General features: G+C 36.9%; 1 protein-coding gene across 1 annotated transcript in view; it reads left to right on the forward strand.

The window, feature by feature from the left end:
• Positions 1 to 24,541, forward strand: part of KCNH8 (potassium voltage-gated channel, subfamily H (eag-related), member 8) — a 202,597-nt gene that overhangs the window by 115,740 nt on the left and 62,316 nt on the right. The window contains exons 6-7 of the mRNA XM_009329509.1: positions 3,905 to 4,062; positions 9,821 to 10,028. Coding sequence (XP_009327784.1) covers positions 3,905 to 4,062; positions 9,821 to 10,028 — 366 coding nt within the window. The remainder of the gene's footprint in view (positions 1 to 3,904; positions 4,063 to 9,820; positions 10,029 to 24,541) is intronic.

Below are 24,541 nucleotides of genomic sequence, written 5' to 3' on the forward strand. Positions count from 1 at the left end.
TGCCTCTCTTTTTGTGGACATAAGTTTTCCTTGCAAAAAAGCATACATTCATTGTTTGTGCCTGTTTCACTGCCAAAGAACAGTGAAAAAGTGAAAGACAGGATGTAATATAGCTGAAAAGTCATTTCTACTATCCACATTGAAGAAGTTGAAAATAGTACACAAAATGACAAAATGTTTTAGAACTGGAGCTATTAACATATATTTGTTATAAAATTGTAAAAATATGCAACAGAATTATCTTTTCTTAAAGAGTGAGAAATATGTATATGAAAAATATGCATATCACAATTATATTTATTAAATATGCATTTCTCTTACTACATGTTAAATGAAAGTCTAATTCATATTTTATAGAAGCTGATCTACCGTAGAAGTGCTTCTCTGACTATGTTACAAAAATTTTGATAAAAAATCTAGGGAGATGCAACTTTGAAACCTGGTTGGGGTTTTTTCAATTAAGAGGAAAAAAAAATCAAGTGTATATAATGAAACATGACTTTTTTATAGCAGCTATGAAATTAATCAGATCCTTTTGTGGTTCAGAGCATCATCTAACATAATATAAATTCACAAAATGGGTATCTCAATACAAATCTGAGTAGAATTAAACAAGATGGTAAAATTGACACTTTTGTAAAACATTATACCAATGTTTGGCAGTACTTTAGACAAACATTCTTATACCTTGTGCCCCAGAAATGTAGGGAACTTTAGCTCCAATTCTTCGTAGCTTCCATCATCACAATGTGCAAGCAGCACATCACAGCAAACATGGAGGAAAGCATCCCCACAAGTACACTTAAGGGAAGAAAGTTTGCTATGGCTGTTCTTAACATGGAAATGCTGTCATGGATACTGAGTGACCACAACAGATCTCCTGCTCAAACCTGGATAAGAGTTAGTAATTCATCTGAGTGTCGGCTACGCCATTATATTTAAAATGAAGTGTAAGCAACTGGGTAAAACTAGCAGGTGGATGGATTTAATTTTCAAACTCCTTTGCCAGAACAATAGTGTGAACTCTGTTGTAGGACTTCAATAGTAATTTCTGCATGGATGGTGTGGCTGTTCTAATTGAGTATCTGCGTTCATAAGGCATGAAAAAGAAGTTGTTATAAAATACTAGATCTGCCTGGTCCAAACGTAGGCAATGTTAACCCTAAGCATTTGAGTCCTGTAGGTACCATTCTCCAATGCTATCCTGGTATAGTGAGAGTCAAATGATTTCCATTTTTAATGTTCTTTTAGTACCAAAAGATTCTAAAATAAAATTCTGGAAATGAAAAATTACTTTAATATAGACTAGTGGCAATCCATGCCCTTTCAATGAGGCAGCATTTTCCATTGAGCTTTTATAACATGTCAGATTGTTTCAAGTTGATTTGCTCAGTTAAGAGGAACCTGGTCAGATACTTTTTCTCTTGCTCTGCTTTACAGTGCTCTCCTTTACTGTAAGTCTATGTGTTGGCTGTCCTCATTATACTAACAACATTGTTGAAAAGTGTCATTTCCAAAGCTGTCTTAATTCAGAAGTAATGGCACAGAAGAAAAAACTACAATAAAAAAGAGAGAAAGCACTGGAAAAGATGAAAAACTGTCCTTGACAAATGGGAAAATTCAGGAAAGGCAAAAAATACCTAACAACCAGAACCTAATAAAATCTGGCTCATTTAAAGAGAGCTGCATAAATGTTTACTTATTCCATTTTCAGTGTACACATTCTATATCAGCGTAATGTCTTGATTTTAAAATTTTTGATTTTCAAATAAATCATGGGGGAAAATCTTTTAATGCTCATTTTTGCATTTTGCTGTCTAGGTTGTACAAAAGCTTGCAAATGGGACAAAGCTCACCTGCTACTCTTTTTATGGCTCTAGTGGTAGCAATGCTTTATGTGTCATATTCTGGAAAATCTGTCCTTCCATTTTGCTTTCTGAGGGGATTCTGTTTGTTCATGCATGCTGGTCTTTGCAGACATTTCTTATACACTGAATGAAAAATGCAAGATAAAAGGTATATCAGAAATTAGGCATTCATTCTCACGTATGTATAGCAGGAAGAAAGGTTCTCAGGCCCCTGAAACTGCCTACAAAACCAAAAGTAGATGAATCTACTACCCCTACTAGTAATCCTACTACTACCCACTTTTTAGTTTTAACTTGATTTGCATTAAAACCAAGTTACAATACTAGTACTGTTAATGTTCATTATGTTTTAATTATGAAGAGACAAAAGTTGAGGTATGCTTAATTTTTAGGACATCATAGGTTGTTTTTTTTTTCTGGGAACATGCTGAATTGGAGCAGGTTTACATAGCACACAAGAAACTAGCTGTGAGGAAACGAAATATCTGCATCCAAAGAGAAACCAAATCCCTTGAGTAGATTGAAGCTATGAAATACTCATATTATGTGTTTATTTCCATTTGCAAGGCAGACATCATCTTCCTTCACCCTTCTGGTGGGCAAGAGGCTGAATTTCACTTGTAGGTGCTTCCACTTGGCATTTCTACCTCCCCTTCCCCAGAGGCTGTAAGAAACATCTGTTTAAGCAGCAAACACTTCCCAAGCATCCGCACGCTCCATGCTGTATATGGTACGGAGCCAGCCCCCAGCTGCTGCTGCTGCCACCTCCCCACAAGAGCAGTGTGTAGAAGAGGCAGCTGGAGGTGTATCTTCTTGTGCATCATCTAGCAGATAGGAAGGAGTCAGTGCTGCCATTGCTGCCATAGATAGAGGCAAAGGGCACAGGGAATGCAGTTCCCTCCTTGTAACACTTAATGATAGGCTATCCAGATTACAAACAACACAGTTGGCAAGTCCATTACACACTGGACTAGCATCTAGAAAGCTGCCTCTCATAACTTGGACACTAAAAAAAGTCCACTGGCTTTCAGGCTGCCAAGACCATCACCCTGCAGTTGTTTTTTAATGACAAAAAAGTCAATCACACTCTGAATGTCTTCCTAACACTTGGGATCACTTCCTTCTCTTTTATGAGATGGTCTTCAACATGATGCATTAGAATTTGCAAGGCAGCAGGCTAATTATCTTGCTGTAAAACACCAGCCTTGATGGTTGGCTGCACTCTTTTCTGACATTGTAAAAGTTATACAAGTAGTTCTCACTAATGTTGGTAGAAACTGGGTGCATAGCTCGAGGACAGATTATAGTCTTTGTCTTGTAGGACATGAAAATAATTGAGACTCTGTTGTCAAGACCTGAGCTTTTCTTTCAGTGTTAATGTGTTTTGGCAAGACATGTCAAAACTATATCTCATATTGAAAGACACTCATCCTGGAATGTTAGATAGGAACATGCAAAATGCACAAGCCACCAAGCAATTCATATCCCCACCATAGCCCAAAAGCCATTTTTTTCAAGTGAGTTCAGTGCTTTTCTGTTGATAAACAAGTGGTTATCCTTGAGAATGATATTTGTTCTCTGTGCTGGACAGTTACCACTAAAAGCAAGTTTTGATTACACCTTTTAAATAATTAATGATGTTTTATCTCAAAAGAAACATAAATAGGTTTTATGCACAACAATCGTACCCTCATTTTTCATTAAGAAAAATACTGTATCAATATTTGGTACTGTTTAAAGAGCACTGTGGGTTGTGTTGTTTTTTTTTTTTAATTCAAGCTCCCTTTGAAATCAGTGAGTTTTAAATGTTTTAAACATTATTTTTACTCCTTACAAAGAACAACTTTGTGCATAAATTGGTTTAACTCTATGTATGTGGATCTCTTACCACTATATTTTATTTGTTTCTATATTAGATTCTTCATCTGTTTTTTGCCATGCATAAGAAAAACAATCAATGTTATGGTGGATTCCTGGTGTTATGCCCAGGAATCAAGAAATCACTGTCTCTGATTCTGTTCATTCTTGTCAAGCAGATATTATTTTAAATTTCCGAACAACATATGTCAGCAAGTCTGGCCAAGTTATATTTGAGGCAAGATCTATTTGTATCCACTACGTGACTACCTGGTTTATCATTGATTTAATTGCTGCACTTCCTTTTGATCTTCTTTATGCTTTCAACGTCACTGTGGTAAGTACTAACCCGTCTTTTTTAATTGTTCTTTTTTCAAGAGGGGTTTGTTGGTTTTTTTCCCCCAGATCTAGAGGCTAAAACTGAATGAACTAAAATACCTTGGTGTCTTTTTAAGCTTTGTAGTGTATTTTCACACTGGATGCTGAAGGAAGGAATGCAATGTAATTGTACATGCTGATTGAAAGAATTACAAGATTGGGTGTCAAAGTGGCCATTCATTATCATGAAAGACAGATATGTACCATCTTTTTTTAATTCAACTATCCTTACTTTGTAAACAGTCGCACCTATGTTAGCTTCATTTTTACTTACTGTACTCAAATACATGTCCCTATGGCTTTTGCTCCCTTATGCTGCATAAGTTCAATTAATTTTTCAAGACTCATAAATTGTTACTGTGGTAAAGTAAATTGTTGCTATGGTCAGTAAGGTCAGCATTGTTCCCTCAGCTGGGAATCTTCTTTCTCTTTACCTCTGTATTCTAGTGCAAAAATTACAGCATGATCACCAATTTTTGTGTGTTCTAATATCTATTACTTACAATTATGATTAATTTTGGTTTTGGGTTCAACTCACCTTTTTTAGGAATATGATGACAAAATGCTTAAGCCACTTCGAAAAATGTGTGGGTCTAATGTTTGGTGATGTCACAATCATGATGGGTTATATTTGTATTGGTTTACTTATGCTAAGACAAATGTTTTTCTTCTGATAGACCTATTAGATTTAAGCAAAAAAACCAACCAACCAACCAACAAACAAACAAAACCCCAAAACCCATTAACACCCCCTCCAAATCAGAAAATTTAATTTTGTAAGAAAATGTTTGCAGGGGTTTCTCAATTTTGTGGATTTTTCACATAAGAGACTTAGGCTTTTAAGCTGTCCACTTTCTAATTCTCAGAATTTTGATCTTTTGTGAACAGATGTACTCAATCTCATTTTCATTAAATGTGACTTACAGACAAGTACATAGATGATAAGATAGACACATATCAGAAAAAAACATAGAAAAACACTAGTCAGGAAGCCTCCCATGTAAGGTATCCTCTTTGGTTTTACCATTTATTTCCATTTCCTTCAATGATCTCCCTTTTCACTCCATTTGTTACATCAAGAACCGTCAATCTGATGCTAGTGCCGTAGCTTTTAAAACCAGACAGTTAATAGTTCCACATTCTTCAATCACTGGTTTTTTTTTATTGGGAAGACTGATATGCTTTCCATACTGAATTCTGGAAAAGAAAGTATTATCCAATAATTATTTTTACAGTTAAAATGTCACAATATTAAAAATGCTACTATAATATGATTAACACACATCTCCTGTCTGTTGTACTTTTAAAATTTTTTTCCCTAATAAGATCACTAAAATGCTGACTAAGAATATCGAGGGACATTCAAATGTCCCTCTGTCAGTAGTGGATCCTTAATGAGACAGTTAATGATAGATTAAGTCCTAACACTAAGCCCCAAGTAGTAAACGATATATAGCCATGTTGATCTCATAATTAACATTGACTGACATAATTAACAGTCCCTGCATGCTGCAAGAGTTAAATGGTTTGTTAAAAGTTTTTGCAAGGTCTAATCTGCTTCCTTCATTTACTTTGGCCCGACTTTGGTAGCTAGCTGCTATATGGTAAAGACTATTACATAGTAGAGAGTCAAGGGCCAACCCTTTCTTCTCTCTGGTAACTGAGAGCAAGTCAAGAATCTGGGAGTCTGCAGCCTACGTTCACAACAGCAAACTCAGTTATTTTGTTCTCTGTATGATTCCTCGATGGGAACACGGTGCATAACTATATCATATTTCCTATCGTGGCAACACTTGGCAACAGTTAATATAATCCCCAAGATAGCAATGACTACCAACTGTTTCAAGAGCGGGGGGAGGTGTTAATATCATTCCACTGTTTTCAGACTTTATGATTTAATAAGCCATTTCCTCATGTCTGTTCTCAGATTTTCACTCCATCGACTCTCAGATGTTGCCTCAACAGAACGGTGAGAAGGGGCATCAGGGAGAATCATCTCACTCCTTTGCTGTTCAGGCCCTGGCACAAAGGCCAAACCTTTAGGGATGCCCTAAATTCTGCAAGCGATAGGTATAGTGCCATACATGCCTATGTATGTGTGGCACATAAATGTCATCCTCCAGTTGGAGGTTTGTGGAGTTAGAGTGTGTGAAAAAGCTGTGGAGTCTCTCGCCATCCTTGGAGCTATTTCAAAAGAAAAAAAGCGAAACTGTGTGAGTTGGCTGTACTGCCTTTACACCTTACAGGGATTCTGCCCTACCACTAAATGGGTGACACTTTGGAGGCCTGAGACCTCAGGCACGTTCCTACCTAACCTCAGTGCCTGCTAAGACCCCAGCTCCTTCCATCCTTGTATTCATCTGACATAAAAGATCCCTTAATCTGTGGAAGTGTGGTGTGAAATGCTGCCAAAGTATAAAACAGGCCATTAAGCACTAGTTATAATAATTGAATTTGCTCCTGTCCGAGTAACTATTGGTGGTTATAGAGTAAGAGTATCTTTTTTTGAGGAAAGCCAACTAACCAAGCAGACAAAAAGGATTAAAGATCCCTGCCACTAGTCATTTCTTAAAATGTATCATGTTTCCTTATTAATTCCTTTTTGCTGTAGGAGGTGATTCTTCCAAGCAGAGAATTTCATCACTAGTTTGTAGCAACTTTATTTTTCAATGCTTCTCAGCACTATGCTATGATTGAGTTTGTGTTTGGTTTAGATAAAATTCTGTCTCTGTCATTTTGACAGAAAAAGGTTAACACAGCTAGTCTAAAACAATTAACCAAATTGAAAATTTAGACGGTTTTATATCTGTGGGCAAAGCAAAATCTATGCAGGCACAAGTATGAGTGCTGACTCCTCATTTTGTCTTTCTAATTTTGTGACATAGAAATGAAAGCTGCTTGATGGCATTTCAGGTCTTCCAATGACAGATTGGACACAATACAAGGAAAGTATTTAGCATGACTAATCAGAAAATTCAGTGCAGTTACATATGATTAATTACATCTGTGTTCAAATTTATGCATAAATTATTTTGAAATGAGGTGGTCTTTAGGCCTGAAAATGAAACATGTCTCCACGTTAAAAAGAATATTATGATATATGATATGTGATTCGCTGGTTTTATATCTATCAGTGTTCTGTAACTTAATAAAACCAGTCAGAATTTAGTTACAGGTGATAATTGGCAGGGCACACTTCTTATTGTAACAATCCTTTTGAAATTTCTTATCTGTAAGAATCTAATAAAAAAATAATTTAACCTAAGTTATCATTATTTGGTTGTGATGTGGTAAAACATAGGCACTGATGTAAAGATGAAGGCTCCAATGTGAAGGCCGTAAGACATGCACAATCATTATATATAAAATCATATGTTTATATATTCCTACACAACCTTGACGACTCAGTCATGAATAGGGACCCCTTCATGTTAAGAGTGCAACAGAACCATGATTGGAAGCCAATGAGAGAGAAGGAAAGGAGACTTTGGGAAATGAATTACCACAGAAAAAGAGGCAGTTGGTATAGTGGCATGGCATTCAATTAGAATAATTATATTTTAACAGTTATATGATTGTATTAATACAAACATGACAATTCCTTCAAATATTTTGGAGCCATCTGCTCCAGACTTGCAGATACTCTTGTGCTTAAGGCCACAGACATAACTAATTTCACTGACTTATTGTAGATGACATAAGATGGTTAAAAGAAATGCAAGAAGAAAAGACCCTGTAATTGTTTGTGTACTCTAATGTCAGATCTTATTCCCGACAGCAGTGAACTTCAAAATATTTTAAATAAGTCTCATGTTTTTGTTGATTTTCTTTTTTCCACTGCTATGTACATAAGAAAAAAGGTAAAGGTTCTTGAGGAAAAAAAAAATTAAATAATGGGCCGTAAATACTACATGAAGAAGCTCGTGGGAGAATTACTTATGCACTATCAAAACTGTAGTAGCAAAAAAAAAAAGAAAGTTTGTAGATTTATTATTTTCTTTTTTACAGGTTTCCAACCAACTTAATTCCTGAGACTGGAATAAAATCAATGAATTGTTAAGTTGTCATGAATAAATCTAAAATACCTCAGGTTACAGAATTTATCAGTCAACCTGGACCTAGCTGTTAGTGAATGCATACCTATAAAATTAAGATTTCAGATTACTAGTTTTGGTAAAAGAAAGGCTTAGCTTCAGGTTATTCTGGATTAGCAAAAGCAAAAGAATGTTGATTGAACTGTGCTTTTAGACTTTCTTTTCAGAGGGCTCATTACTGTGCTCTGGGAAGGCTGTGGGAAGACATGTCAAGTTTGATGTTAAATTTTCTAGCTGATGCATGTGTCCTGTATCTGCCAGGTACCTAGTAGGCATTAATCCTAATGTCTCACTAATGAAGGAGGAAAAAAAAGGTTACTGTTAATGAAAATTATGCCTATTTAATCTTCAAAAAATTGAATTAAAAGTATTTGGGATCCCAATCTGCATATTGTTTGCTAACTCTACCCAACAGCTGAAACATGAGCCAAGTGTATTCCATACAAAACTGGAGCTGTGCACACTCTGGTGTGGATGTAGGTTGGAGGATGTTCTGGATGGGATGGGTCATCCAGAGACTGTTCGCTTTGTGTGTTGCTGCATCTCAAGTTGCATGGCCTCAAGTTGCGCCAGGGGAGGTTTAGATTGGACGTAAGGAAAAATTTCTTTACTGAAAGAGTAGTTAAACATTGGAACAGGCTGCCCAGGGAAGTGGTTGAGTCACCATCCCTGGAAGTATTTAAAAAACGTGTAGATGAGGCGCTTAGGGACATGGTTTAGTGGGCATGGTGGTGTTGGGTTGATGGTTGGACTCGATGATCTTGGAGGTCTCTTCCAACCTTAATGATTCTATGATTCTATGATTCTATGATCTCTGGGGCCAGAGCCTATATACTTCTTAAACTGATATACACTTAGGGTGCTGAGCAGATTAGGTGCTACTTTTGCCACATACACTTGAAAGGCAATAATATATTAGGTAAGGAATTTAAGAAGTAATATTAGAATTTTTAATACAAGCTTTTTTTAGTACAGAGCAGTAAAATGTGCCCAGGCCCCTGAACACAAGTTTAAATCTGAAGAACAAATCTGAGTCCCACTGACTTCTCTGCTTCCTTGTTCTGCAAAATATCTGCTGTATGTTATTGCCTCTTCCAGGCTTAATTATTAAGCTGGTTTCATCTCATACTTAGTTGAGTTAAGCTTACTGTTTGGCTGTTAGCAGAAACTGAAAATCACCATGTCCTTGAAGAGGTTTATTTTGTGCTTTCATATTGGAATCAAATGAACATTGGTCAGTTTGACTGTTATGTTTCTCTTCTAGAGCAGGGAAGGATCCATTTTTGCACAAACACAAATTTTTAAGTTAAATCCGAAAGAAGATTTTGCATGAAAAAAAGACAAAACAAAAGATCTCCCAGTATTTCAAGTTTGTTTGATTTAAATCGAAATAGTAAATATGTATGTACACAGCAAAAGTAAACACTTTTTTTTAACCATCTTCTTTGCTATTCTCTGCTGTCTTAAGATTTAGTCTAAGCATAATATGCAGCTATGTAACTGAATGAAGAGTGGGCAAAAATTCCTAGAGCTTTAGAAGATAGAGTTTCCTTTCATTGAAACGAGAGAACTGTGTGACAGAAGTCAACTGCTGACAAGTTGCTTTCTCTCCTGTTCTCCTAGGTTTCCCTTGTCCACCTCCTAAAGACAGTGCGGTTGCTACGCCTCTTGCGTCTCCTTCAGAAGTTGGATCGTTACTCCCAGCACAGCACAATCGTTCTCACGCTTCTCATGTCCATGTTTGCCTTGCTTGCTCATTGGATGGCCTGCATTTGGTATGTCATAGGGAAAAGGGAGATGGAACAGAATAACCCCCTTACCTGGGACATAGGTGAGTTCTTCTTTCCACCATATACATATACATATATATGTACACGTGTGTATATATGCATATATATATGTAAATATATAAAAACACATGTCTAAGTCACTCAATATTTCCTTTTCTGTTTAATCTTATACAATCACTTAGTGCTGTTTGTAGAGAAAAGGAAGAGAGGTTGGTGCTCTGAATTTCAAGTCAATCTGAAAAAAGAGGGTTAAAATGAAAAGGCAATGGGAAAAGTAAAAAACAATGAGATTTTTAAGAGTGATTCAATGTTTGGGAAATTGAGGATCTGGATAGGAAAGGGATAGACAGACTGTGTAGAAAAGTAGATGAGGAAGTTCATCCTATTTTTGCAAATTAGGCAAATTCTTCAACAGAGGCATTCCCTCAAGTGTGCTGATTATTCCTTACTATGCATTGAAACAGATAGGCCCCGAAATGCCTTCAAGTTAAAACTCCCCTTGGAAATATTGTTTACTTGGTTTGCAGGCTTTGCTCTTTTGCACAGCAGACGAGTTGTTTATCAGTGGAGAGATGGTTTTGGAATGCTCAATTTTGATGCAATATGTAGTTTCTGCCCCAGCCTTCATTCTGATTTAATTGAGCGTTCCAGATTGACTCTTTAGATTTTAAGCTTTTCCTTTTTTGTTTAAGGTTGTTTATTATTTCTAAGGATTGTACCCATGTGTGATGGTACAGTGGGGAAACAATATACCTTGTATAGAAGCCTGGCATCATCAGGTACTTGTATGCTGTTGAAGGTGTGTTACCTGCTGGTGCAACAGCTGATACTCCATATCTTCCCACGTAGGTCATTCTGGCTTTACTGTAAAGGTGCATTTCTTTTGCTGTCTTTCTCAGATGCCATATCAATACTAAGCATCCCTTTTTCTCCCTTTTCTTTCTGGTTCCTTGTGTTCTATCTTTTTAATGCTATTTTGTGTTTACCTTTAGCCTAAATCTACTGTGTTCATTGAATCAGAAGAGGAAACAAGGACAGTGATAAAATTAACTGGAAGGAGGAAGCCCTGCTAGTTTTCTTTATGCTGTTAGATACAAAAGACATGACTAAAAAGCATATGAGTAATTTAGAATATGTAAGTTATCTGTGAGAGGAAAAGAATGCACATGTGTATCTTTCATAAACAAAGAGTATCAAAGTGAGACAGAGTTTCCCAACAGGAAAAGTATTTGGTGGGGGAAATGATGCAAACACCTGTGACAAAAGGCTCAATGACATGCATTCAAACTGCAGTATGCCCTATTTTTATCTCCTTTAATTTCTTTCTTCTCTCTTAACCCCATTAAATATCATCTAATAACAATGTCTGAAGGAAAAATGACAAGTATGTTAAAGGTGCCTGACCTCAGATGAGGTTAGGATGCTGGATCAGGAAGAGGAAGAGAAGAAAGTCCAATAAATACATCTCTCCAGTTTGTCCACAGGTTACTGAAAGCTTTGTGGAGTCTTTTTATTCTTCTAGTTGGTTGTTTATTTCTCCTTCCCTTTGTAAACCAGGTCTGTGACCTGCTGCTGAACTCCTTATAGAGTGCAAACCTCTCAAAGAAAAGGATGCAGCTGTAGGGGAGAACATACAAAGAAAGCCCACTGTGCACAAATTGGTCAAATACTGCTAACAGAAAAACAAATCCAGATAATAATAATAATAAAAAGAAGAGTCTCTCTGGCGGGAAGTAGCTATGAAGACACATTGTCAGCTTATGTAGGCCACAAATTATAGCTGATTTCAAAGCATTCATTGCAGTCCCAATGATGAGGATGGGCTGCATCCTTGCTCTCCCGGTGGGGCTGCTGGGAGTGCTCCCCATGCAGCCTGTCCCTCTCCCTTTTCCCTCAACTGAGGCCACATTCAGGAAATTCTCCTCATATCCCCTGGGGCTCTTAGCATTTATTGCTACAAAAACATTAACTTTCACCCCTCAGTTTTGTCCTCTCTTCAGCAGTGGCAGTAATAAACAAATGCCCCAACAACCTTGCTAGAACGAATCCCAGTTTAACTGGAACAGAGCCATTTCACAGAAGTCCCATTTGCATCTCAGTGAAGAGTGTTGTATCTGGGTTATCAGATCATTTTCTAGCCAGCTTCCCAGGCAGGAACTGCTCCGTAAACAGCCTCTCACTGCTGGCTTTTCTCAACGTGAGACTCGGTGACCTTCCCTTGACAGCTGCAGGCAACACCTCCCCGTTGGATGGGCCAAGGCACTTCTTAGTGGTGTGCACTCTTAGGATTTAGCCTCTTACCTGGCAAAAGGGTTTCACTGTTGTTGAGCTTACAGCCTGATTTTATTTTAGTTTTTTTCCAAAAGTGTGGTTTTGCATTTTTTCTGGAAAGCTCTTCTACCACCTTCATGGATAGTCTCTAAAATATTTAGATGCTGTAAATGTATAATAAAAATTGCACTGCAATGACTCCTGCAAAGCTCCTACAGATATTGGTTCTGCATCTGTCAGAATGGTTATTTCTAAAGTTCTCTCTAGCACTAAGTTAAATATTTTATGGCTTTGGGGATTTGTTGGGGGTGTTTTGTTTGTATTTCTAAGGGAAACAGTTTTAAAATGTTAAATTATTAGAAATTGTTTTTTAAAAAAAGAGCTTAGAAAACTCCAGATATCTGGCATGAAGCCATTATTTTGCAAAGACCAGTTCAGCACTGATAAAATTTCTGTTTAAGCTTATGTGTCATATATACGAGCAGAAAAATAAGATTATGTAATTTCTTCGATCAGTGCAAATTCTATTGCTCTCCACATGCAGATTTACTTGCTGGTGAAACACAATGAAGTTAAGTCTTGGCCCTCTGTGTGCTATGATTTTTGCTACTCTGGTGATACACAGCTGATTTTATGTAGCTAGCCTTTCTTTTCACCTTAAGAAAACTTCAAATGACCAGTCCACTACACCTCACAGCATCCATGTAGGCGCTATATTGAGGGGAGAACATTAGGTGCGATTTAGGGTATGAGTGATTAAACAAAGTAAAATGGGAACTGGAGATCATAAAAAATCACAAACACATAATGCACACAGGAGAAATCTTGCTTGGGATGTAATAAAGGTAGTGTTATTCTAAGACACTGAGGATATTCTGTTCTGTATGAAGAAGGCAACAACTGGCAATTTTTGTGCAGTTTTGGAGAGTATGTAAAAGAGATTTCTTACTTCAGGCAAAGCAGTAGGATATGATTCTTAATCTTGTGTTTCCAGGTTTTAATTTTTAAACTTTTAATTTTATTACATTAATACCAAAACTGGAGATCATAAAAAATCACAAACACATAATGCATACAGGAGAAATCTTGCTTGGGATGTAATAAAGGTAGTGTTATTCTAAGACACTGAGGATATTCTGTTCTGTATGAAGGCCTCAACTGGCAATTTTTGTGCAGTTTTGGAGAGTATGTAAAAGAGATTTCTTACTTCAGGCAAAGCAGTAGGATATGATTCTTAATCTTGTGTTTCCAGGTTTTAATTTTTAAACTTTTAATTTTATTACATTAATACCAAAACTGGAGACTCAAGTTTCTATCAATAGATCTTATACAAAGTTCATTCCAGGCATTAGGAGGCTTTCTAATTGGCTGCATTAAAAAATACAATGTAAAAAACAGAATTCCTATATTTTTTATTAAAAGGAATACATCTCCCCCTTGGAAAGTATGATTTTTATTCTTCACCAGAGTGTCTCAGGTCGTGTCCACCTGAAAAAATGGTAACCCGGATATGGATGTTGCAATGCATATAACAGCTGAAATACAGGGATGGGTTTGTTCTAAGGAAAATCATGCCTGGAATGAAAAGATCTCTTTGCTTTTTATGCTTGCTTCTATTTTGGGGGGGAGAGGCAGAGCGAGAAAAAAGCTTTTAGCAACCTCCTTACTCCATTCAGTGCTTCCGCAGAAAGCCTGCGGCACAGATTTCGAGACTGAGGTTTTGCTAACACTTAAAGCAAACATTTTAAAGCTGCAGTACTGTTAACATAATACTTTGGACCTTGCTGTGCCATCAGATATGCACCATAGCCCAGATCTCACAACATTGACTTTAGTGGGAGTAGCATTTCCTTCTGTGTTTCTATTTCTCTGGCTAATTTAAACAAATGAGGTGCTTGATTTGCATTTGGACTGGGGCAATGGGAGTGATAAAGTTGTCCCTATGAAAATACCCAGAACCGAAAAGTGTATTTGCTTTGTTCTTGCTGGGCCTAATTGTAAGCCTTTATTTCGTTTTTTGTCCTTATTCTGGCAACATTCTCATTGCAAATAATTTAAAAACATGGTTACATTCACAAATTTAGCCACGTGGTTGCACAGTGAGAAAGATGTAGTGTCTGGGAATATTATTAATGAACTGTCATGACATGGTGGCATTGGGACATATACAAGTGTAGTATAATGTTAAAATCTAGATCTCTTGCTTAGCTCTAGTATTGCTATTTTAACTGATTACATGAGGTATTTGGAAGATATGCAGTCTGGGCACTGTTTTCAGGTGCTAGAAACTTTTTCCTCAGCAAATTCTCCCATCTCAGGAAACAGTTGTTCCATGTGCAGCAGCTTGACTCTAACATCTGATTAGAGTCAACGTTAAAACGTTACTCCTGGACTGGTCATTCCCACCTGCTTGAGACAGTGGTACACTCCTTGTCACGCTTTTCCCTTCTAGCTTTTTCAGATCCCTCTCTGTTACATTCCACCTTGTTCCCTTCCTTTGTTCTTAATGGTGAAACAGATGTTTCCCTGACACATGGCATGATTTTCAGCAACCTGTAAAAATAAGATTAACTTTCCATTAGCTGACACAGAGTAGAGACTAGACTGTGTTGAGGTTCGTGGCTGATCCTACCACTCTAATCCCATTGACTTCAATACATTGGCTCTCATTTCTATAGGTTTAACTGGTATCAGATTTAGGCATAGGTTCTTTATTTGCTGTCTGCTGTTTTGAATTAGTATATACCAAGCTATTCCCCTTCAAGTTCTTATCAAATATGAGAAATTACTTTTCAATCTGTCTCTATGGGAAACAGATAATTTTGAAAATGTTTCATGTTGCTAAAGGCATTCATTCTGTGAGAACCATATGAGCTGTTGAAACTCAGCTGTCTTGAGTGTAGTGAGGAGATTAGGAGAAGGCCAAGAGTCAGGATGCTGGTTCCCTTAGATGTCAAAGCTGTCAGGTATAATTTGTGTAGTTGTCTCAAAAAAAATTCCTTCCTGTCCACCAGAAATTCAGCTGCAACTTTTTGTTAGTCCACTCAGAGTAACACAACATTCTGACTATGGACAAGTTGTTATCAAAGCAAAATTTTTTAAAATATAAAATAAAGAATAATGTGTGCTTTTATAGAAAATAAATTGTATGTGTTTACTTTGGGAGAAGCTTTAGAGTCAGGTCTGTAAAGGGTATTCTTCAGCTATTTAAATCTTCATTTCAATAAAATACCTCCACTCTCATCTCAGGTTTTTACTCATTTTCTATTTGTTTTGTAATTTACAGCACTTCTGAAAACAAGAACTCAATCATTACTGAACCACTGTACTTCACATACTCTGCAATATAAAACTTCTCCCCCACAGTTTATCACACACGTGCAGTCAGAGCCTTTAAAGGGACTTGGGTGCCTGACTCCCAGTGAAGGATTTATACCCTGAATTAACTCTCAGGGCAATGGGTGGGCAGATTTAGGTGCAAAACGAGGTGCATAGCACCTGAGTGGAACCAGTAGGAAATGCTGAAAATAGGGTTTTGTCTTCAGGCCCTTTCACTCTAGGTTTATATGCCTCACATTGGGCTGCAGGGAAGTTATAAGCCCTTTTCACAAGTATTGAAGGACATGTGTGTTTCATGTAATGGAATTTAACATAGAAATCCCTCAAATAGTGTTGCCCTAAACTGATAAATCTAGCAGTGTTGAGTTTTCTGAAAGTTTACCTGTGTTTATGCAATGTTCCAGCAGTGCTAGTAAGGATTGCCCCCTTCTACAGCAGTTCATACACTCCTCTGAGTCTGCACAAGTAGCTTGGGGTTGTCTCCATCTGGAGCACAGACGTGAAGTAGGTTGTTCTGGTGAAAAAATGAAACAAGAGGCCACTGATTTCTTTTGGCCACAGAAGGAGGGAGAGGCATTGTTACTGAATTTCATTTTTCTTCAGCATGAGGTTCGGGCACTAGAACTTGTGTCTAACATATGGAAGACACAGGTACAAGGCAAATCTCTTTCAGAAAGCACCATATCCTGATGTATGGGTTACTTCACTCAGCATTCTTCCTGGGCAGCTCTCTTCCTTGCATCCTGATTGTTCTTTTCCTTCCCAAACTGATGTGATTTCAACAGAGGAATGGCCAATGCTTGAGTCTCTACCCAGAGTCTCCAGTGTCCAGGTGAAGCTAGAGGTGCAGGCTTGGACTCTCCAAGGCTGAGAAGAACAGAGATCTGAAGTCTTTCATGTTTCTTTTTACCAGTGAGGTGTTAGGTGAAATGACAATCCACATACTCTTTTGCAATTAAATTTGCTAGAGCTATACAGTGATGAGTGAGAGAGGAAGAACAAGAATTCACAACTACCTTCCCCATTGAGTCCTTCAGGGGATGTAGATGCAGGGCAAAGTGGCTGAAGGATCCCCACTGGGTGCAGATAGGAGAGATGCTCTGAGTGTCTTAATCATGCAAAGATGGTGACATTTCTGGCCTGATGCAGAAGTTGGCTGATACGGACTATCCAAAATGTAGGTGTCTAATGTCTTAGATGCAAGCTTTAGGTTAGACTCTTGAGCTTGGGTTCTTAAAGTCTGTCCAAGTCCTTTGTGTCCCTGTGGTAGCTTCAGTCTTGTCAGAATTTCGTAAGTCAGCATCAAGTTGGAATATCCATTAAGAGAGCCATTGCCCTGTAACTCTTGAGTTTCAACAGCTTGGGAAGTTTTCAGTGCCGGGAAGCTTTTTCCAAGCTTATGCTAAGAAACCTGAGGCAGTCTTTGTTAGTTTTCTTAAGGTTCTGAGCAATTTTGCCAGGAATTCTGAAGTTGCAGATTTAAGCATATCCTTGACAATAGATACTTGTAGCATTGGTACATTTATTCAGGTTAAAACTCAGGCTGTCCTCTTTTCAGAAGAATGGTTATTTTTAGGTAGGTGTATCTGTTAGTTCTTCCTCAAATAATGTATGTTAGTGAACTAGTACAAGTTTCTGGTGCTCTTGGACCCAGCATAATCAGGGAGTAAGTAACAGTAGAAATCATATTGGAAAAATCGGTGTCATTACTCTCATTCTTGGTCAATATAATATATAATTTCTTAAAGCAATAATTAGTTAACTCTTGACTCTTAGTATTTTCATATTATATTAATCCTCATAATGTATTGTAGAAGCAGGTAAATTTTAATGTATCATGAAGTTTTTGCAAAGCAGTTTAATGTCTTAAATGGCTACATGTGACAAAAGGGTTGGTATCAAAGTTGAGATAGAGCCTTATTTTTTATTTTTCTTTTTTATATATGAATTGTCTTAACTATTAATGATCCCAGATCATTCCAGCTCTGTCTCTGTACAATGTTTCCTTCTGTTAGAGAATTAATAAATTTTGTTTTGAATGTGACATGAGCAGTTTTTACCAAATCCAAGCATTCAGAAAACAGAACAAAAAGAAGTAAAAAGAAAATGAAATTTTTAAAATGTGTAATTGTCAGTCTGCTTTTGAACCCTCTGAGATTCCTATTTTCAACATATTCTTAGCAACATTGGTAACCAGGAACTTAATTTTTAGAAGTAATGAAAGCTGAGATTTTGTGTGATCACAGATCTCCAGGTACTGGGGCCGTCAGGTAGATCAGCTAACAAAAGACGGGGTAAAATTATAGTGCTAAGGAATGATCAGGTTTTGGACCCTGGTCATGTAAGTGGTCAGTGTGTGCAGGTACATTTACCTACTTCTGGATTCCAGACCTACCTTCTGGAGTTTGAGTCTGGACCTGTGACAAAACAACTTCTAGTAATTTCAACAAGTGTTCAGCTTAATAAGAGCTAATAGTAATGAACTACAACTGGATTCTTGGGAAAGATTGCATCTGGCATCTACTCTCGCGCTGCCAGGCAGGCAGCAAGGTTCAGCCCAGGTTCCCAGCACTCCCTAGTCCATTTTGCTCACGTCTGTCAAGGGTGGGAACAGCAGTTCAGTTTGTTTTGTTGCACTGATAGAACTAGGTGGATCCTCTTCACTGCCAGAAAGAGCGTTGGTAAATTTCCAAGGCTTTTGGCCAAGAAAACTGTATTCTACTATAAAATATTGGTCTAGTTTCACTGCTCCAAACACACACATCCATCAGGTTAGAATTGGCATGAGCAGATTTATGAATCCTTGCAGGGGAGGAAAGAACTTCATGATGACTAAATTGCACAGGACATCATTCACTAGCCGTGATCGGTTGTTCACTTCAGTCTGTCATTTCTGTACCTGAATGTTTGATTTTAATCTCTCTTTCAGTCTGTTTTGTTATCTTTTTGATTATCAGTTTTTTCTTAAATTTTTGTCATTGATAATAACAAAACCAGTTACTTTGGAACTATGGTCCTTTCTGATTTTTAAGAGACAACTTTAAGAAAAAGAATTTAAAAAATACAGTTTGCATCATGCATGAGTGCTGATACCTTCAATTTATTAAAATGAAATATAATGCTCTGTTGACCTGGGGTGTCTGTTCTGAAGGTCCATTGTTGTGTGGAACATACACACCTGTATACTCACCTGTCTATTTTGGATATCTGGGAGGGCGGAAGTGAAATAATCTGGCTGAAAAGTCATTTCCAATTAATATATGAAGGAAATGGTTTATGGTTACCACTCCTGTGAAGGATTTAGGGGCATCAGTATCTTAAAGACTCAGCCAACTAGTTTGGGTTATTTCTTGCAGCATTTACATGAAAGAAATAGCCCCTGGACTGTCATCCATGAATAATAAATAGGAATAAACTAAATGACCAAAACAAGACAATTACTTTGAAGCTATGAAACTTCTCAAAGCACTCATCTCACAAATAATTACAAACTGCACTTGTTACATTGTACATCCTTTGAAAAAGACAAGGAGGTACCACAGCACTGAAGCATTTCACAGTGATGAAGTACTCTAAGGCAGTTGAAACAGAAATTTTAAATCCAAGGAGAATGCCTTACACTAGAATTCTTTTCAATATTTTCAGTGGTTTTGAATCCTCTTGAGTTTTACCTCTCAGTAAAAGTAATGTTTTTGTACAGTACGTACAATGTGTATGTTTTCCATGAATTAATGTTTGAGGTACATGATTTCCAGCCTTATAAGAACTAAAATAGATAAATTTATTAAAATCATGAAGAAATTGTAATGAATAAATGTACTTATTTATTTCAAAACAACTAGGAAATATTTCTTTAAAGTCTGCTGGATACCTTACCTGAATGGCTAAAACAATTCTGGTGTAGAATACTATATATGAGGCCCAATTTGGAGAAACTTACAGTGTGAAATATTTATGAAAGAAAATTTTTTCTTTTACCTGATTGAGTTACACTTTTGAGTAAGTATAATTGGGGAGGGAAAGTTCATCTAGTTTTTGAAGAGGAAATCCTATTTGCAGATAATCATAGTTATGCACAATTTTTAGTACAATACGAGCAGAGTCACATAGTTTTTCACTTGTTTGTCATTCTGTTAGAATAGACACAGAGAAATTTAACTGCTACAAGGAGGTTTTATATTCACAGCTGTAAGCACCTGGACATGTGCTGGAAGTGTGTGTGGAAACCCATCTGCACATGGTAAAGACCTACACTTACAAATGAAGGTCTCGTAAAGGCTTATCTGAAAACCTGGCCCTACTTTTCTGCCTGCTTTATATGTAAAACTTACTTTCTAGGAAAAGTTTTCTTTACTAACATCCCTCATTTCAGACCTGTGTATAACAGACCTTGTCAGGATTTAAAATATAAATTTAAATTTTAAAATATCCATAGAAATTAATTTTGTGGAAATCATTCAATTTTGCATTTGAAAACCCAAACCACTATTTTTGTGATGGAGCTGTGCCAAACCAAAGTGTAGTTTGTTGAACTGAACTGAAACATTTCCATTTAGTTTAACATTAATTTGTATCTCAGCTGCTTTGGGCCTTAGTAGGTTTTATTCTGTCATTCTTCCCTGCTGTTCTTTTCTACAGGCTCAGTTCCTTGATTAAACTATATTTTCCTTTATGCAGCATACTTTGCCTTCTGATTGAACCATTTTAGCAATCACAAAACACCCCAGGACTGAGATAACCCATTGGATTTGCAGCCCAGAAAAAAATAGGGATGAAAGAACTTTATTATAAGGAGTGTGAGGTTTTTACGTAGTTATTAATACATTTCCAAGGTTTTATACCTAGGACAAAAATTTTGGACAATTTTTAAGTGAAAAGTAAAAATCTGGTGTGTGGATGAAGCCCCTGAGATTTGACAAAGTCGAAAGCGTCCTGCTGTGTCTAACCGCATATTGCCTACATATCGTTCATTAATTCCACAAAGCAGTTTTTATCTCAGTGGAAAAGCTGTATCTGGACCAATTTCTGCAAGCATAATAGAAATTCTCAGTGCCACATGTAGGGGGAAAATCTGCTCAGTGTACACCCCGTAAGAAGGAATAGTCCCAAGAGGTAATATAACACCGTGATCTTTCCACATGGCTTCTGTAACAGAAATACCATAGAGTATAATTTATTGAAAGTTGCAAATATTGTGCATAAAAGCCTTTCTCAGTCAATTAGAAATTACATCAGACTCTTTAACTCTTAACTGCTGTACTTTGAATGGTAGAAACATTGACTGGAGAGACCCTCTGGGGTTTATTTAGTCCAGGCAGCTAGCTGAAGCAAGGCTTTCACCAGCACTAAATTGGGTCAGACACGACTTGCTCCATCCAAGTCCTGGAGAGGCCTCCATCTCTTTGGGTAGCTTGTTCTAAGGTTACACTACCCTCCTTGGAGAGCTTTGTACCAGTTTGCTAAAACATTAGTATCTATTACACATTGGTGTAATAAAATGTTTTGTTAGGATTTCTCAGAATTTACTATTTCTGGTTTCAAAGCTCATGGCTTCGCTGTTCAAATTACAATGTCTCAATCCAGTTTAAACCTGCAAAGCCTTTACTATATATTTTGAAATCTTTTCAGCAGCTGCTTCAATATTTGATTGGACTGCCTCTTTCAGCCCCATCACATAGGTAGAGATCCTAGGGTGTTAGAGTGTTATATTGCATTCCACAGACATCTCATAATGACTAAAATTGCTTTTCTTTTCTTCTATAGCACAAGCATGCTTCACATTTTTTTTAACCTAGAAATGTCCTTTGTGCCTATTCCTATTTTCTATTTATTTATCCTTTTCCCTGCCCTTTAACAGAGCAGGTGCTTGATAAAAGAAGGATTTTCCTGCTACCAGAATAGAAAATCATTTCCATATAAAAATGAAGAAATTATTCAAGACTCTTTTCTTTCCAGACTTTCGTCCATTTTCACATACCCTGGAAAATATTCGTTCTTCCTTCGCACTTTTAGGTGACAGTGCTTAAAGTTAACTAGTAACTACTTTCAACAAAAGAAACCAATGTGGAGTTGTGAGAGTATCTCATAGTATTCTACAGTCTATATATACAAGCCAGATTCTGTAAAAATAATTATACCTCATTATTCTAAATAATTTTTCATTGTTAGATCTAAGATAGCTATAGATAAAAATGATAATGTTTAGGTTTTCCTTATGTCACGCACTTCAAAAAGACCTCTCAGATCTGCAGACACAGACGTTTTATTTCAGAACTGCTGTAACTTTAAACATGTAGTGTGCTTTCCCATTAAGACACTAGCTTTCTTCTTTACTTTTTATTCCTTTTTTACATCAAGCCTTCATTACATTGCAAAAGACCTGTCAGATCTGCAGACACAGACTGTGTCTGTGATCTGTCAGAACTGCTGTAACTTTAAACATGTAGTGTGCTTTCCCATTAAGACACTAGCTTTCTTCTTTACTTTTTATTCCTTTTTTACATCAAGCCTTCATTACATTGCAAATTCTTGTTTTGCTATTATGTTAAGATATAATCTGTAGTAAAATATCCTGGGTTTGATTTTCCCCTCACAAAAGCCAAATATGTTTGGATCTCAATTTCCTTGATTCAAATGACACATAGAAAAAATCATATTGAAAAATGTTACTTAGGTTGTAGATTCAAGGATTAGAAAATTAAGACAAGGCAAGGGCAAATAAAGTGTTAATATTGTTTATTGTATGGCTGCCTGGTTGGGGCAGCGTCCTGGTCCAGAAAGCAACACAGTGGCTTCTTAGGTAAGAATGCAGAGGAAAAGACTTAGACGATATTGAGAAACCTATGGAGCAAGCAAGGAGAGGATTGTAGTGAGGGTTAGTATATTTAGCTGTTGTCTAACTTAGCATGGATGCTATTAGTGTAGAAGACAAGGAGAAATGGATGTCATGTAGACTGCAACAGTCTATACTGACCTGAACTGAACTCCATACTGTCATATCATCCCCCTGTGTGATTATGCAGGCTAGTCAGATGAAAACTAGCATGGTTTTATGGCAATTCTGTAATTACTCTTTCATTTGTAATTAGACCTACTAAAGGAAATAGCTTCTATGCTGAGGAATCTGCCCCTGTTTTAACAAGTTGGGAGGTTGCATTTGAAAAGGTAGAAGCTGCCAAAAATGTTCTTGACTGCTGGAGTGGGGGAGACAGCAGGCGAGGGGAAAGTATCGACTGTCAGGGACCACCTATTGCATTACTCAGCTTTGAGAAGCAGAGAGGACTCTTACAGAGGAGTCCAGAAGTAAACAGCCCCACTCTTGCAGATCGCTGGTGGTTAAACAGGCAGTATGAAAATACATATAACATATTTCACTGCTTTTATAAAAAATATAGTCCTCTTGATATCTTGCTGTTGCAAATAAGTAATATGTTCATTTACAGAGATTTTAAGGTATTGATTACCACTGTCATTGCCCCCAGGAGAATCTATTTCGAGATTCTGAGTCAGGACTGTTAATATACTCACTGTTAGGACTGAGAAATTGCCATGTAAATAAAGTACTGAAAGACTTTAGCCTGAGTTTCTCTGAAGGTGAGACCTGAGCAGGTGAGAACATCAGGGCAGAGGTGAGATTAATTTACCAACTATGATAGGAGTTAGGTAATCAGATTGTGCCATGCTGCATACATGCAGACCCAAAATTTTGCTAGCAACCTTATAAATGACATTCTTCAGGGTTTTGTTTTGTGGGTTTTTTTGCATATTTTGATAATAAAGGTTTAATTTTAATGTAATGTATTGCTGTATGGAAGAGGGTACTTATTTCTTAAAAAAGACAGGAATGCATCACCTGTAGCAGCTCAAACCTTTTTTGTCATGATTTGGACTCTGAACACATAAAACTGCAAACCAGGTTTCTAACACTTTAGCTGACAGCAAAAAAAAAAAGTCATTACCATTAATTTTATTGCAACAGCACCTGGGATCCTAGTTATAGGTCAAGACCCTCTTGTCTGCATTGCTGAATTAACACAGGGTAAAAAGGCTGCTCTTGCCCAAAAGGGTATTACACTCTAAATATAAGATAAGAAAAGCTCTAACAGATGGGTACAGACTGATGGAGCACAGAGAAGCAAAGAGGGCATAGATAGACATGCTCTTTGCACTGAATGGACTAGAAGCACTAACATTTCTAATTCCAAGCTTAGCTGCAAGGCATTTGATAGCCTGGAAAAGGACAGTAACAGCCAGTTTGCTTAGGGAGCAGTAACGTTAAATGTTGAGACTCTCTGTGAAGTGACAGTGTGACCATGTCCTTAAAGGAGATGATTTGCAAATGATTTATATACTTCTAATGATATGCTTGCAATTTTATTTCTTAAATTAGCTATGTGTTTAGACTTGCATGTTTTACCTGTAATCTAAAAATTAAATGAACATTATACGATATCACAAAAAAGCAGTTAATTTACTTATGTTACTAATTTCTTTTAGTTTAAGAACCCTGAAAAAAAATCTTGGTTTTTTTGGGGGGGACAAACCAGGATAATTTAAAAAAAAATAGAAGGCATTTGTCTTCACTGCAAATATGTTGATGGCATTAGAGCTGGTATAAACTATTCCTAGTAAAAAGAAAAAGTTTAACTAAAATAATTAGCTATATATAGTGCTTTGTATGTATTGACTGCCGCAGTCATGAAAAGTTGATATTGAAAATATCCCCATCTTGTCCTTTCAATGAAGTGGGGAAGAGAAAAAAAACCTGCTGACTTGCAAAAGCAAGGATTTAAATCTCCCACATATCCAAATATAGCCATCTGACAAATTACTGTTGAGAAGAGCTGTACGTGCTTACCACAGAGAAGAAGAGTTTCCAGTACATTTCTTTTCTAAATTTACCTACTCCTTGATAAATAAGACTGAAGGAATATATGACCTAGTT

This window comes from Pygoscelis adeliae, unplaced genomic scaffold (genome assembly GCF_000699105.1).
Source record: "Pygoscelis adeliae isolate BGI_AS28 unplaced genomic scaffold, ASM69910v1 Scaffold8, whole genome shotgun sequence".
NCBI classification, from domain to species: Eukaryota; Metazoa; Chordata; class Aves; order Sphenisciformes; family Spheniscidae; genus Pygoscelis; species Pygoscelis adeliae.